At 33.3% G+C, this 16900-nt stretch overlaps 1 protein-coding gene across 4 annotated transcripts in view; it reads right to left on the bottom strand.

Annotated features, from left to right (window-relative positions):
* Window positions 1-16900, bottom strand: part of LOC113482220 (sodium channel protein type 2 subunit alpha-like) — a 76367-nt gene that overhangs the window by 16064 nt on the left and 43403 nt on the right. For all 4 annotated transcript variants that reach the window (XM_026852647.1, XM_026852645.1, XM_026852648.1 and 1 more), the window contains 4 exons: window positions 15337-15822; window positions 5147-5267; window positions 4398-4552; window positions 3218-3391 (listed from right to left, as the gene is read on the bottom strand). In XM_026852647.1, coding sequence (XP_026708448.1) covers window positions 3218-3391; window positions 4398-4552; window positions 5147-5267; window positions 15337-15822 — 936 coding nt within the window. The remainder of the gene's footprint in view (window positions 1-3217; window positions 3392-4397; window positions 4553-5146; window positions 5268-15336; window positions 15823-16900) is intronic.

Raw genomic sequence — 16900 nt, 5'->3', positions numbered from 1 at the left:
ATGCCTTATGTAGCCTTTTTAATGTTATGGTCCTATTCTAAAGTAATATAAATTTTTCTATATGCACTTGGTGAATAACTCTGAATTTATGGTATTTTACTGGCAAGTATTCAAAATTAATTTTGTTTAGATGCCAAATTGCAAGCTATGATTCTGTTCCCTAATCACCGAACAAGAGCCTTAAATTTCATACATATATTATCTGAATATCCCTTTTAATCAATTAATTAATTTCATTAATTTCTGGATTGTCCAGTGCTATCATAGTGTACCATGTTAGGATACACATAAAGACATATGGGACTGTCTAAGAAGACGACGTCTCTTTCTGTCTCTAATCTCCCAACACATCAATATGCTTATCATCTTATTTCATCTTATTTTTATTATGAAGTTGTCAGGGCAGCAGTTGCCTCTTACTCTGTGCATACATCATTTAGTATATTAGTATAATGTGAACCTGATCTTTTCCAGAATGTTGCTGCTGAGTCAATTATTCTGAAAAGCTAATAAAATGGTTGAGAGCATGGTTTAATTAAATTACTTTAACTGTTTTATCAAAAAAGCATGAAACATTTTTAGCTATATAAAGAAATATTGTATAAGCCATCAATAAGACAAATTTTTAATGTACTATACAACAAGCCCAACTGAAGGGTTGTTTTGCTACATTTAATTGTTCAAAACTGTACCCATTGGAATTTTATCAGGCGTAAGCAATTTCAGGAAGGTCAAAGATTTAATTCCACTTACAGATTCATTACAGCCCCACAGTATTTGGCAAACACATCATTTGTTTTAAATGTTACTTATTTCCGTTTCATTTAAGTATAATTTATTAACAGAATAATTTAGAAATAAAGTGTCTATACTAATTTATAGGATTAATTTATAAAGTTTAAAAATATGCAGCATAAAATGCTATCCATTTAAGATTATCTAAGGTTACATATTGTAGGAGAAAACTACACAAACAGATTTAATAACTGACAAACTCATGTATTCCCAGATTCTCTATCTCCTTCCCTGATGTTCTACCTCCTAGCTTTGTATGTGGCAAAGACAACTTAAAGTCACTACAGTTGTACATCAAAACGTAGACATAATAAACTCATGACAGATGGCTTCTGGAAAAAGGGATAAGAGCAAAAACCAAGGTACAGGATGACATGCCCTACAGCATCTAGTTGTACTGAGTTAAAATATTGCTGTCTCAAGCCTTTACCGGATTAGTCAGAATTAGTCTCCCCTCCAAGAGTGAATATATCCCTGCTTCTCAGCTGCCTGCATCCAAAATTCAGTCTCTTTGCTTAAACCACTGATAAACGTGTTTGAACTAATTTACCAGATTGTGATTTTAGGTAAAAAGGGCACTCCACCCAGCTATCTGCTCCTTGCTACAGCTATTGTTGCATGTCGCAGAAGAGTGGGACGGAGATATGGCATAAACTGAGATAGCCAGATATATCAAGAGTCATCTGTCATGGCTGTAAACTGACAGCTGGAAATTGCCATCTCTTTGTGTAATTATTAAAATCTAATTTGTTCACAATCACTGAGAGCAACTGTGGCTATTTCTCACAGTGAGACTCAGGTATGTAAGATATTTGAAGGTCAAAGCCCTAAAGGACTATCAGTATTTACTCTTGAATAATTTTAGAGGATGGAATTAAACAATTTGATTAACTTTAGTCTCTTCCTATGAAGGGCTCACTGGTGTTCTCACTGGGCGAATGCCACTGAATCATACCTGTTTAATGTGCTTGTTAAAGCAGTGTAGATTCTCAGCTTTTCTATAGGAGGGTAACATGAGATCATTATTTCTTTCAGCTGCTGTCTGGTGGTGCTAAAGGAATTGCTGAAACAGTGTTAGGCACAGTAAGACATTTTTTGCCACTTTCTGGAACATTGAATAAAATTCTTCAAAAATAGAAGGTTCCAATCTCATTTAGTCATGCTTTTGTTTATAAAATTAACAATTATGGGTAAAAAGTTGGCAAAATAAGCTGCTTTACTTATGATGATATTCTTTATAATTCTGAGAGCCTGCTCAGATAACAGCATCTCTGAGGCTAAACTATTATTAAGAAACCACAGAGTATGTCTTAGAATAATCTGTTTAGGTTTATGTTATGAAAACAATATTTAAAACTTGTCTGTCTTCTGCATTAACATCCTCTTAAGAAAACCATTCTCAGTGCTCCACTGTAGTGCAAATTTTAAGGACAGAGCTAAACAGTATAACAAAACTAACTTGGATATGTTAAAAAAAAAGAGAAGGTCTTCCATTCTGAGTTACGGGTCAATCAACCTTGGTTCTGTTTTCTTTTGGAAGTCACAAATCTGATACATTTCTATTATAAATTCATAAGGAATAAGTATTCATGTGACCAGAATTTATGCAAACTTCTCAAGAAATACAGTAGTATGGGCAGAAATTACTATAAATGCACATTTGCCCTGAGATGCCAACTCTCGGTTCCCCACTGAGAACATGTATAGCCAATGAGCTGGGTCAATAATGCATGAAGGTAAGAGACCAAAATATTCTGCGAGTAAAACCAGCTTTGATCCCTTCTGACAACATAAGCAAGGCCTTTGAACAGAAGTATATCACAGCTGGGAAGACAGCCAAGAAACCTTGTATTCTCTTCTGTCATAAACCCTGCCAAGTCATAGCTGATTTGTCTATTGCAGATTGTCAGCCCGTTAAAACTAATTAAGTTTTAGCCTAAATAGCCACTGTCTTTCTGCTTTATTAAAAATTGTATCAGGAAAGTACTGGGGGATGAAGTTCTGAGAACTCAAATGAAATCGGGACCGGTGTATTGTTTCACTTGCAAAGCTGCAGTGTTTATAGAACAAACTTGTACAATGTAGTGTCTTACTTGCTAAGCAATATGGTAGTATGATCAGAATCTATTAAAAGTAGCATGTTTCAAACTTCTTTTTTTTCCTCATAAAATCTTGAGTTTGATACATCCCAGGTATGAATATTAACAGTGAAGAATGAACAAATGGATGGCCAGCCATCCTTTTCCTTCTGGCACTTTAAATAACACATCCAGATGACTGCAGGCTATTACTAATTTCGTACAACTATACAATGTGAATTATTTTTGCATGTTTATAAGAAGATTACTTAGTAGTAATTAGTTTTACAACATAATGGACTTTACTATAATGAATTTTACCATATTAAAGACTGTGTACTTACATCAACAATCAGGAAGTCCAGCCAGCACCAGGCATTAGTAAAATATATTTGAAAACCATATGCTACCCATTTTAAAAGCATTTCCAAAATGAAAATATATGTAAAAACTTTGTCAGCATATTCCAGCATGGTTTTGATAGTTTTGCGCTGTTCAATATATATATCTTCAAAAGCCTACAAAAATATATATATATTCAGGTATTACTAATATTTCACAGAATATATATTATAAAAATAAGGAATAAATAATAAAAAATAAGTTTGTCAGAGTTAATCTTTCCCCTTGTTCTTCTGCATCCTTTTATGTTACATATTTCCCATCTTTAACCATACAACAAATTGGAGCAACTTTATGTATTTTGCCCTGTCTGGGGTTGAATATATATGTATCCTATTTTCCTAATGAATGAAGAAATAAACTGAAAACATGAATTTTTGTCCACTGGGGTATTAAGAAACTTTCACATATACACACAACCCCACCCCCACCCCTTTCTTATACAAAATCTGTTCCTGATATGTATATTCCATTCTAGAAATTAGTTAGAGAGACTACATCAATCAAATTTAGGTCTAAAAGTCAAATTAAAGAGCAATGTATTTGTCAGAATGTATACTATGCACGTTGATACTGTAGCAAATGTTAAACTTGAATAAAGCTGGCAAGGTGGGTGATGTGATCTTGTTGGAAAGTGGTTGTTAGATTTAATTAGCTGTTACACTTTTTCCTGTCTCCTGCCTCCAAAAAAGGAACAGAATGAAGTAATTATTCCACTTTTTGTATGGTCTTTTGTAAGCAGAATCCAAGAAGTGGTTGATCCTAGACGGAATTAAGGATTTAAAATAATAGATTTAGCTATATATTCAGTTAACAGCGCCTCTTTGTACTTAAATCTTTTGACAAACATGCTCAAAATTGGCAGGCAATTTAAATCTTAAGCAGCTATGATGGCTTAAATAGATATACACCAGCTTTACAGTGGTAGGCCAAAGTTATCACTAAAAAAGTGCATGTGAAATTTATCAAACTTCAAGTTTCATTCCACCCTAAAAAGATGGGATGTAGGTAGTTTTATACAGCTCCAAGCAAAACAAGTCTTTCTGAAGAAATTTTGAGTTTTGTTGTTGCTTGTAAGGAAATATCGAAATATTTCAGCATCTGCAATTTTTTTCTACTTACTAGTGCTCCACTGCTGAGGAGAATCATGAAGACAATGAAAGTCTCAAACCAGTTGTGCTCAACTATGCTGTAGCAGGTTTTTCTAAGATTCCACCAAATTTTTCCTTTGCCATCCTCTATACTTACTTGACAACATGGAAATTTCTTCACACAACCTGCATTAGATTAAGAGATATTAGGATCCAAAAGCAAATTATTTCAAAGTCAATATTTACTGTAGTATACAAATTTTAATACAATACTGTAGTAGACAAATTTTATACTAATTTTTTAACCTAAGTACTGGAATCCTCTTTTATAGGATGCTCTATATCTGAATTTAGATAGGTATTTTGGAGAGAAGCCAGACAATAGTAGACATAATTATCAGTAAAGCCAATCCAAAAACATTGATATCTTTGACTGTTCTCATGTAATTTGTTCCATTTATTGATGGAATCTCACAAAAATTAATTTGTTCCCAATTTCAAGGGCCCTTTCAAATAACTGAAAAGCATTTTAAGAATTGAAAAGTCCATGAAGTTTCTTAGCTACAAGGTATATGCAGTGATCAGGCAGATAAAGTTACTCAAAGCTTAGGGAAACCTTGTTTTCACATCTGATTTCCAGCTTTCTAGGCTACGAGTATTTTCTTTCTGTTGTTGAGGTCATGAAGATCTACCAGATTTGAAAGTCTCAAGAATTTAAATATGTCTAGAAATAATGCCATTTTACCAGTACATCTCTTAAGTCAAGAGTTATTCAACAACCTTCTGTAAAACAGGCTTCTGGTTCAAGAGCTTCTTCACTTTCAATTTCTGCTTGCTCGCCCTCTCCAGGAGGAGCAATATCAACTGTGCTGCCTTCTGATGAACTGGATGCATTTAGTTTCTGCAAGTAAAGTTCCACAGAACAATTTTTCACATTAGATACATATTCTGTAAAAACTGATACTGAATCAAATCATGCCAGTCTCTGACTTTTGAAGGATGACAGATTTATACTGATAAATACGCATTATCATAAGTTAAAACATAATGACATGTACATTGTATAGTTTATCTTCTCACAGGGAACAATTAATTATGATTTGTCTACTAACCTGATCCATAATACTTCTGAAGTATTCTCAGTAGTAATAAAACTGGAGAGCTTGTATGTACTGCACTCTCAAATTATTTCATTTTCTTTACTATACTGGATTACACTGAAAATGTGTCTTAGTTTTCCCAGTGAAAAGTACTAATAGAAAGTTCCACATATGTCTTCATGTCCACTACAGATGGTGTTTTCACAAACATACACCATATCTGGATTAAAAAGTTGCAAATTGAATGACATTTAATAGCAAATTTCTGCACAGTTTAATTTTTGCAGAAAGCACAAATTACCAGATCCAAAATATCCTCTTTACATTCCAGTCTCATGTGCATATTGAGAGACCTCATGAGGTCCCTTCCATCCTGAATTTTTCTATCATTCTACTACTTCTATGTACAGTGAAACACTCTAATCCTTACTACAGTAAAAGCACTTCTAGATCTGAAAAGTGCAAGAATCAGAGAGTGATATAAAGCAACTGAAATTAAGTAACTTTTTACCAAGTACACTGAAATTTGGATCAGATCAAGCTGTTTATCAGTCATGCAAGACTGCCCATAATTTTGTCCTTTTAAGAAAGCATATTTTGAAAGGACAAACCTGCTAAAGATGCACACAACTAATGCAATAATTGGACATAGATTTTGTAATATGTTTCCAGGTGTCAATACTGTTTGCGTCTTTAATTGCTTTCATCCAAAATCTTCTACTTTGAAATAAGAGTTGTAATCAGAAAGCAACTTTAAAAAAGCATGGCAGTGAAATACTTCTTGTTTATACCATGTAGCAGTAATACATAGCAATTTCAAGGGGGATTTAGAATGCATCTCTAAATTAAATACTTAAAATTGTACAGGCACTGATGTAAAAAAGGGTATTTGGGCACAGACCAGATTTGTGGTTACAGCTAAGCAGATCTGGTCATGCGCTTTGACCTATATGAAGACCTTTCTCTACAAATTTTTTTGAGAGGATGCTTAATACCAATTACTTTTCACATATAGTTTTCAAGACAGGGACATTTTCAGAATATAAAAAAAATACTGCTCAGATGATTTAATGATTTTGCAACAAATAATAGAAAATAACTTTTTAAAGAGGCATTTCCATGTATTGTCTTCTTCAGAGACACTGCTGCAAATTAGAACTACTTATTTCACTCTTCAGTTGAAACCCAGTCTCTTTAGGAAAATGCATTGGGAGATAAGGACTTTTTTGTGCCAGAAATGAAATAAATGGCATGTATATCTTTATATAGTTTGGTAAGGAATTTTTTCCTCATATTCAACTTTTACATGAGATGAATGATGTTTAAAAAAAAATTCACATTGGGTGATGGATAATTGCAGGGGTAAGTTTCAAGAAGCTGTCCTTCACACATGTACACAATCGTAGTCAGTATAGGGTCACTCAGACCTCAGGTTGCATGGCTGTTACTGCATTGTGACCGAAAATAAAGGACTTGTTGCATAATAGAAAAGTTTTCTGACAGGTACACAGGTATGAATTGGAAAACCATTCTTTCCCATTTTAAATATCATGATCTGTCATACATGGGAAATCATTCTGACAAAAGTGAAAAGATCCGGATAAAAACACAGATTTGGATGTTTCCAATGGTTAATTCTTGCTTAATAAAAATGTTAAAATATAATCTTTTCTTTTTCATACGGCACTTCCTCTGTGATTTCCAAAATTTATATTTGTAAAATAGTTATAGCCATATTGCTTCTAAATGGAATAATTTTATTACTGGTCATGTAGGTCAGTAAGTCTGAACTAAAATATTTTGTACCACATATAGTGAGAATATTTTAAACTTTGCTTTCTGTATTACATTTACAGACCAAAATGTACATTAATGTAGCCTATATTCATCATTATTAGCACACCACATTATTCCACACATAAGGCTCTCTTTTAAAAAGGAAATAAGATTTGTGAATTAAGCCTTATTATATATCATTGTAATACAAAGAAATAAATCTGAAGCATGTCACTTAAATTATAGGCAGTTTCTTCATTAAATAATAAACAAATATTGTGAAAATAATAATCTGTCACATTCAGGTTAGAAAAATTAAAACTAATTCGTGGCGCAATCCATCATCATTAAATCAATTACTGACTTAATAGTAGCAAGATAAAGGTTCATAGTAAACGTCAATTATTAACCTGTATGAGTGCCAATTAAAATGCAGTCAAATTTTTAACTGCATCTTCCCATATAAACTCTGTTGCAGATAGTCCTGTCAGCATAGCTGCTAATACCCAAGTGACAGGAGTGCAATTTATAATTAGTACAAACAAAACCTACTATAATTCTCTTAATTTTTCACATAAAGCATTCTCTTCATTATTTTTCAAATAATCTCGAATGATTACATTATAAAAAAACCCTCATTAATAAAACTCCTCTTCTTTGCTTCAAGATCCTAAATTAGGAAAGAACCATTGCATTTTAAATAAGATTACTTTAATGATCTTTTTTTTCTAGCAATAAAACTAACAGGAAACGCAAGATACATGATGGGTTAATACAATCTTCTTTTCACTTCCTAAATGTGATTATCAGCCTCCAGAACACGCCATGCCCTACAAGTACTTATTTGCATCCTCAGTGATTTCACATTTTCCTTTACAAGGATACATTTGAAAGCAGTTGCTTATGATGCAGCATTCTCAAGGCCTGAATCAGCAAAACAACATGCTTGACTAGAGCAGAAGCCTGAGCAATACTGTGGAAATCACACACACAAATAAAATAAAAAATAAGACTATTTCAATGGGATTATATTTTTCTGAAAATAGTATTATAATTATTGTACAGGATATAACATAAAAAAATGCTTCATCACCAACCCAAATACTTGGTTAATATATGTATATTCAGCCTTCATACCGTCCTTTCAGAGCAGTGCATCTCTTTTTAACAGCTTAGATCATTAAAACAAGCTTTGACCAACAGCATGTTAATGTGCCCATTTACAAGAAAATGCATTCACTTAAGACCTGGTCTTGCTCTCATTTGATTTTATTCAAAATTTCAATAAGAGCAAGAGCAGGCTACTAAAATTTTAAGCTTTACAAACGGCTTCATGATTCAAGTGACAATAAAATAAAGGGATTCAGCCATTACAAATTGCCTTTAGTAATTCAGCCATTTGATTTTATCCTTTGAATCTTGGAAGCTGCACTGTAATTGAGTGACAAAATATAAAATAATGGGGATCAATTAATCCAAAGTGATTCTAAACTGACTTTAAATCTCAGATCTTACGATATTTGACTTTTATACAATATTAAGAAAACCACTTAAAAAATCTCTTTCTTTAGAGTTTTATTTGATGTTTGAAGCATATCTTGGTTTAAAATTTAATGAGTAAAATCTGAGAATTTTCAGTATACTCACCAATGTGAATATCTTTTGGCATCTCTGGGCAGTTTATACTATGATATTGTATAGGTAGATCATATTACGCTATAATCCAAACCATTTAGTTTTAGTAGAAAACCGTTTAGTTAACCTTTTGAAGCCAGTCAGAATCTGCCTGAGGAAACAGACTTGAATCCTGCTAATTCAAAGTTCAAGACTGATATCTCAATCCCAATAAAATTTTGATGCCTAGTTTTATCGGGGTAATTTGATCTCCTTAGTTTCATGTACCTTTGGCTCCTGTGCAATATTGGCTGTCCCTGTTCCTGAAGGCTCTGCCAATTATGCATCAATGGAGTTTATACTTGCCTATAATGAAATAAACCAAGGGTAAACATATATGGAATTTTATAAAAATTATGCTGACTACTCCATAGTCTATCTAATTTACACAAGTCCCCCAACTCAGTCACAGACTGCTATCATGAAACACATTCCAAAATACCACTATTTATGAAGGAGTTTAAAGTTTAAGAGTATTTGTAAAATGTTTTGCTTTGAGAGTTTTTTAAGGGCGGTTATTTGATAAGTATAGTTTTAGTAATTATAAAACTGTTTGCTCTGCTTACAGTTTATAAAACTCAAGATATGCACTGCCCAAATGAATACCGAACATAGTTTTTAGCATCTTGAAGATTTGCATTACAGTGCACTGTAGATTTAAATGTATAACTTTAATTTTTAGGCAAGTAGCTACTGCAATAGTTTAAATGTTATTCAATAAGGAGCTGAAGTTGTGGCAGTAATTGTTACATAAAGCACTTAACACATTTCATTAAATATTTACATTTATAAGGGCTGAATCAAAAAGGGTTGTTTTTATTTTTTAAAAACTATACATGCTCCCTTTTTCTTTGGCCTCTTTAACATATAACATTCCAGTACTTTTATGATCCATACTTCAAAACCTGTAGAGCATGCAGTTATTGCTAGAGATTGTATTAAAATATCCAGAAAAATCATTAGCAGAGTTAAAAAAATGTATATTGGGGTTGCCAATCCCGCCTGACCATGCTGTGACATGAGTCCCATGACTCAGCAGAGAGCAGCTGTGCATGTTTCTACTGTCTTGCAATGGATAGGGAAGGTACATAGCTGAATAGCATGCAGGCCAGTCAAAATCCATTAAAAAGTGATTATATATATATATACATATATATGTATAACTTGCTTAGGTAACCTGTGTGAAAGTGGTGACACGTTGCTCTACCTGGTTAAAAAGCACCAGAGCTGCATTCTTGATTGCTCCAGCTTGGTTTTACCCCTGTGAGAAGTAAGAATGGTAGGTAGTGAAGTTCAAGACACAGGATCTCTAGTTTTCCTCTTTTTGGAATCTCTAATTCAAACATGGCTTTAACACACTTAAAACATAATTATTAAATATTTTATGATCAGTTGGCAAAAAGGGAAATACATACCACCTGAAATGATCAACAAACTTTTCTGCAGAACTTGTTAGTTTATTTTAGAGAAAGAAGAAATGAAAAAGCTAGACCTAATAATCCGCATTCTGAAATTGTGATTCATAAATAAAAATATGATGAATTAAATTAATAAAGACATGATTAGCAGGTTTGGAAAGTATTCCAGTATTTATATTGTGCTTAAGTCATATTAATTAAATTTTAAGGGTTTTTTTGGTTTAATGTTGTAGTCTTCATTGAACTGACTATGTGATTGTGTCTTTTATTTGCAAAAAATGTACATACAGTAAGCAAAATACTTTGAAGATGCATGTCTTCCCACTCCTCCTTCACCCTCTAATAATGGTGGTAGAATTTATAGATCCCACTGAAAATAAACCTCCTTAGTTTCTGTTCACATTAAATGTGATGAAGTATCATATTGTGTAAGTTTCTAATTTAGATTTAGTATGCTGTATACTTCTGACTCTACAATCTCTCTCTAATTGTTTCAAAAGAAGATTGGATCAGTGTCTACACAGTGGCCCATCAGTGTATCTACCAGAGATGTGGTTTCATTCATTAGGTATCCACCGCTAGTCCATAACTTAAAGAATCTGTGACTTTTGAAGATACTGTCCTAGAATTGTTCAGTTTTAGAAAAGGGGAATTTAGACTGTTGGATATTTTAAAAGAAATGTGGTAATAAAATCATCCAACAAGTTGATCAGATCACTACTGGGTATGTTTTGGCTAAGAAATTTATTGAAGCCCAATGGTAGTGCTTAACTTTTGGGAATGCAATACCTGTATTCTTGTATATTTACTTCACCTAAGCACAAAGGCACTAGTGAAGCCAATCAGAAAACTGAACTTATTCTTTGTTTTGAAAATTCAGTGGATTAGATGATGAAGGATATTTTTAATTTTATTAAAAGCATCTGTTGCAATTTCAGGAGTTAATTGAACTGCCTTACTTCTCCAATCTGAATTTGTACTAACTGCACATGGAATTCTGAATGATAGAGGCCTATAGACATATGTTTTGCTTTAGTGGTGAAATAAACTTTCCATAAATGATTAATGTCTTTGAAATTACCTTTTCATGTTGAAATCCAAAAATTTATTCATAAAGTTGTGATTTGGATATAATGAACAGTTCTTAATTGGTACAGAATTACAATAGTTAGGGAGTCTTATTTTGCTAAGATTGACATAGTCCATTCATTTGACTGATTAGCAGGCATATTTTATAGTAGAAACAATATCCACAATCCTAACTTTAAAAAACACCAAATTAGCCCCTTTAGTTACTTCTAATTTTCTTATTATCTTCAAAAATAATTGAGTATCTTGTTTTCAGAGCAGCAATGTGTTATTTCTCATGGTTATTTCACTGGGTATTCCACATCTGATAGTAGATATTATACAAATCATCCTTCAAAGTATCAATGAAATGTTCACTTTTTTCAGGTACTTTCAGCCAACTATTACTCTAAAACAGTGAGTAACTTTTAAATCTAATATAAGTTATTCTGTTTTATCCAAACCAAGACTTCCCCAATTTCTAATCATATGTGTTAGAAAGATCTTGTTTAGGTCTGGAACTTGCAACCAAGTTCCAGAATAGATTATGGCAGATTTTGGAAGTTATTAACTAGCAAATTAATTAGGAAGTGTTTTTTGTGAAGGGGGGGGTTGTGTGTGTGTGTGTGTGTGTGTGTGTGTGTGTGTGTGTGAAGAACCAGCGTGGCTACAGTTATTTCATACCATAGTATATCTGATAATAAAAATAGGAAAAAATGACAATTTGTTCCTCACCCACAGTTACAATTTCTATAGTAATTACCTGCTCTTGGCATATTCCTCAGAGGCACACAGCCCCTGCCCCACTTCTATCATGACCTGTTATTGCTGACAGATTTTCAATATTCATTCTGCTCTTAACATCAGTGACAGTCAGTAAGACACCAGGAAAAAAAAGGTTCATTTTGCAGTTTTTGTGCAGATCTAGCTTCCCACAGCTCTGTTGTTAAATAAAAAGTTATTGAAGGGGATAGTTCCTGAAGATATTTTAAGTGCTGAGTACTGCCACAGTTAAGGCAGGGAAAGTTCTGCTCCATCTCTTCTTACCCCTCCTTTTGCAGACCAGGCCTTCTCCTAGCAGGAATGTTGTCTCACTGGTATCCCTTAAGAGGCAAAATAAAGCAAATGATGGTGTACTGTTCTAGACAGGTAACTTAAACAGTGTGCCAACGTACTCTTTATCTTCCTCAAAAGACAATCAGAAGGCAGCAAAAGATTCAACAGTACTGTTGACTTGGTAGAAGATTGGAAATCTTCACAAATTCCTGTCACATATCATAACATCTGTTCATATATTACCAAAGCAGTGGATCTTTATACCCTAAAAAAGGCATTTTATCCTTTCCCTTAAAATTATCCAGAGGAATGGAATAAAAAATCCAGAAGCAAAACTGCAATTAATACAGAATTCACAATTTTCAGGGCACTGCTAAGAAATTCCTGTTTTATTAGATACTCTTAACAATATGCACACTTGCACTGTATGAATAGATGTCAGACAGTTAAACGCTGAACAGTTGTGTGTGAGCAGAAGTTGAGGGAAGCATTATTGCTCCAGCTTCACAATGGTAGTGATTATTTGATTATTCTATGGAAATCTTAAGGCTCCACAGAAGTCCTAAACTTATGCTATCCCCACTGAAAACGTCTCCACAAGTTCTTAATATAAACACTATCCATCATTTACTGGCAGATTTCCCACAGTCACCTGAAATCTTCACTTTCAGATTGCTTATAGAGACTTTTGGATTGGTCCATAAAAAAAAAGGCAAAATCTCTTTTGATTTATTATGGTCCTCAAACTTCAGGATAGCCTTAGGAGAAAAAAGCATGATGCCCGAACCAAGCAGAGAAGGGAATGAACAGCACAACTGACTTGTGAAAATCAACTTGAAATTGGTATCATTCAGAACTCTGCACAAGTGCTTTTACTCCATTTTCTTGGGGTGCACTTACATCATATATTCACTTGGAAAACAGAGGATTTTCTGCTTTTGCACTGCATTGTGTTTTGTCCTCAGCTGTTCTGATAGAATATATGGCAGTACACTGTAAACTGAACCATTCAATCTATCTTCAAGAAGAAAAAAACAAATAATACCTAAGGGATGACGTTATTTAACTTACATCACTCCAGTGACATGCCTTACAGTACAGACCTTACAGTAGCAGAGAAAGTGGTAAAGACTGACAGGGGATCAGGAGCCAGGTGTGGAAGGGAACTTCCCAAGCCAGCTCTGCTGCTGAGGCTAACATGTCACGTAACCACACATTTAGCATCTGCACAGCTTATAAGCCTCCCAGCTTCCTAATGCATATTACAAATTTTTTAAAAGGTAACACATATTCAGAAAAATTTTAGGCATGTAACTTCATAAGCTGGAGTTACTAGGAAGGCACTCATCACTGTATTTATCAAAACTAACCACAAGGAAAGCAGAAAACTTAGAGTAAAATGTAATTTTTAAAAAAGGCAAAATATATTAAAAGACTTAGAAGACTGCTAATAAGATCAGTGGAAAAGACAATTAACTTTTATTAGATCAGATTACATGAAAAATACTTAACTCTCAGACCCAGAGTCACTCTGAAAGCCTTTTTTTGGATACTAGTTGAGCACATATATTGCTTTACACTTCTTAAATTGTCATGGATAAGCACTACAGCTATACTATCTTATACATCTGCATTGAAAATGTCTCATAACTGAGCAACTCAGATGATGGAATATCTTGGTCTTAATCTTATAATTGTGATGCAGAGTAACCTTCTTTGCAGTTGCAAATAAACACACACTCGTTATGCTCCTTTATGTTCTTTAGCAAAAAACCTTTACTGTGATCAAGTTGGATAATGGCTATTCATTAATGTTACGTGGTATAGTTTGTTATTGCTGAGGAATACAGCATTATTTGCAAATATGGCAGCTCTGCAGCTATGATAAAGTCATGAGTGCAGGGCTTCTTTATAGAAGAACTTTCTTTACAGTAAAAAAACCCTTCTGTATTAATGAGTTATCACACAACATCATAGCTCCTAATTGCCAACATATTTATCCATGGTTCCTGATCCTTTAAACATTACAGTTCCTACCTTTCTAATGGCACTGAATGTAATTATATTCTGCTAATGCATTTGTTAGCTTGTCATTGATCATTACTCCAACATAACAGAGTTTTCCTTGAATACCATTATCACCTGTTCATGACCACTTCTGGTATTGGAGCCACACATCTGAGGCACACAGCTTCTGGTTTTTAGACCAACTGTCTCTTTGCACAGTAATAATAGCACAAGGCTTTCAAGTAAACTGTTTCCACATGCATCTACATCACACATTATTCTGATCTCCAGGATAACTTGAGATACTGCTTTACCATAACATCGATTAGTATCTGGATTACTTTAATTCAGCCAGCCATAGTCTCTGAACCCAAAATCTGTATGAGTATTATTCACAACATTTTTTAGATAATCCAGAATACATCACTGCTTTATGATGTCTCAGTTATTTTTAGAACTATGCTAAATATAGAAAAAAAAAATTCTCCATTTATATTGGATTGGGTATGCAAAATTGTATACCCTTGATTGTTCCTTAGACTTCTACAACACTCTTATTCCATAAAGCCTGATCGCATTATAGGTACTACAGAAAGAATGTTTTGTGAGGTTTTAGGACTAGCTCACATTTCATAAAATTGTGAAAGAAATAATCACATATATATATACACACACACATCTTCCAAATGCTAATAAACAGAGTATTAAAAATGGAAATGCTAAGGACCCCCTAGTATACTATCATGTAATTTTTTTTCTTGAATTGTAAATACATGGGATAAGACAGTATTTAAACAATTCTAAATACGTAATTAAGGAACATGTAAATGTGTGACTACGATTTAATTGTTAAGGTATGAAAAAATCCTACCTGTTTGCTTTCTTCCATATCAGATTCGCTGCTAAATTCTTCTGTATTTAAATTTTCAAAATCTGATTCTCCAACAGCAATTGGCACTGTCACAGTGAGGCCTGGGTTGTTTATGAATGACATGTAATCATTTTCATCGATTACGTATTTTTCCACACTGCTGCCTGTGCCTACACCACTGGTGGTTCCATTCCCATCTTTAAGACAATTCAGATCTTTGCTTATTTCAACAGCAGTATGATTGGAAATGCAGCTGTCTTTCTTGTTGTTTAGCTCTTCGAGTGCTTTGATTTCCTCTAAAGCTTTCTGCTTTCTAACAAAGGCTTTTTGGATGAACTCCTGTATCTTTTTTTTAACATAATCTATTCCCTTCTGAATCCTTGCCACAGCAATCTGGAGATTGTTCATTTCATTATCATCATCAGTAGCAGCAAGATTGTCTGAACTAAATGAGCTCAGCAGCAAGGCCAGAAATAGGTTCAATACCTAAAAGATGAGAGAATACAGCTGTATAGTAAATACATACATATAAGAAGTGAGTACTTTACAGCATGCTGTCAAATAGGACACAATGTTTTGAAAAATAACATTCACTAATTTTAGACAACCATATAACACCTTAAATTGCAAAAGATCTTCTTACTTGTTTTGATCAGTATTCACTCAGAAGATGAAAACACACAAGCTAATACCTAAATATTTTAAACTTTTGATCTTTGAAGCAGCATGGTTTCTTAGACTCTAAAATAAAAAATAGTTATAAAAATTCTAGCTATACACATTTGTCAGAGGTTTGAAAGGCTTCTAAATCTCTTAAAATCACTTGGAATTTAAATAGAATTAAATAAACATGTTTTGTAAAATTAGATAGCTTTCTATAATGCACATATTTTAGAAACTTGTATTAGTTAATGCTATAATAACCTACTTATACTTTCCAACTACTGTTTGAAAGATAATACCATGAGTCTGATTTTCTGTTAATTCGGGGCTTAAATTCTATAAAGTTTGTCATAAAAGGATAAATGGAATATTTTAAAATTACTTTTACACTTTAATCTCATTTATAATAATACCATATTATTTGTAATTGGATTTTTTTCCTTTTTCACTCAGCAAAAAAATCTAAATTTTGTTTGCTCTTTTGTAGTAATTTAAAATAAAATGGACTTCTTTCATCAGCAGGTAACAATCGTAGCACCAGTATCGCCTGAGGACTGTGCCTTATTTCTTCAGAATTCAAACATCATTAATGTTGTTTTAATATAATCTCCTATAAACTGTAGCTATTTCTCTAAAGTTTACAAGCAATTAATAATTTCATACTTTCAGTCTGATATACCACCAGGCATCAAAAGTTGTCATGATATGGCAAAATGGCATAAACAAACTCCCCCATTGTTAAATGCCTTAGGTCTTTCATTTGAACTCTCTCTGAGATTTAATTCTGCAGATTTTCACAGTTCCAGAAAAGAATCCTTAAGCAGAAAGACACTTGGAAGAAAGAAGACAATATGAATCTGAAATATGACAATATGACTTGTTAAGTGCTGAAGCTAATCAT

This window comes from Athene cunicularia, assembly GCF_003259725.1.
Source record: "Athene cunicularia isolate RWA chromosome 7 unlocalized genomic scaffold, athCun1 chr7_part1, whole genome shotgun sequence".
Classification (NCBI taxonomy): Eukaryota; Metazoa; Chordata; class Aves; order Strigiformes; family Strigidae; genus Athene; species Athene cunicularia.
Note: the sequence above shows the minus strand (reverse complement) of the source record. Positions and strands in the feature narration are given on the sequence as shown.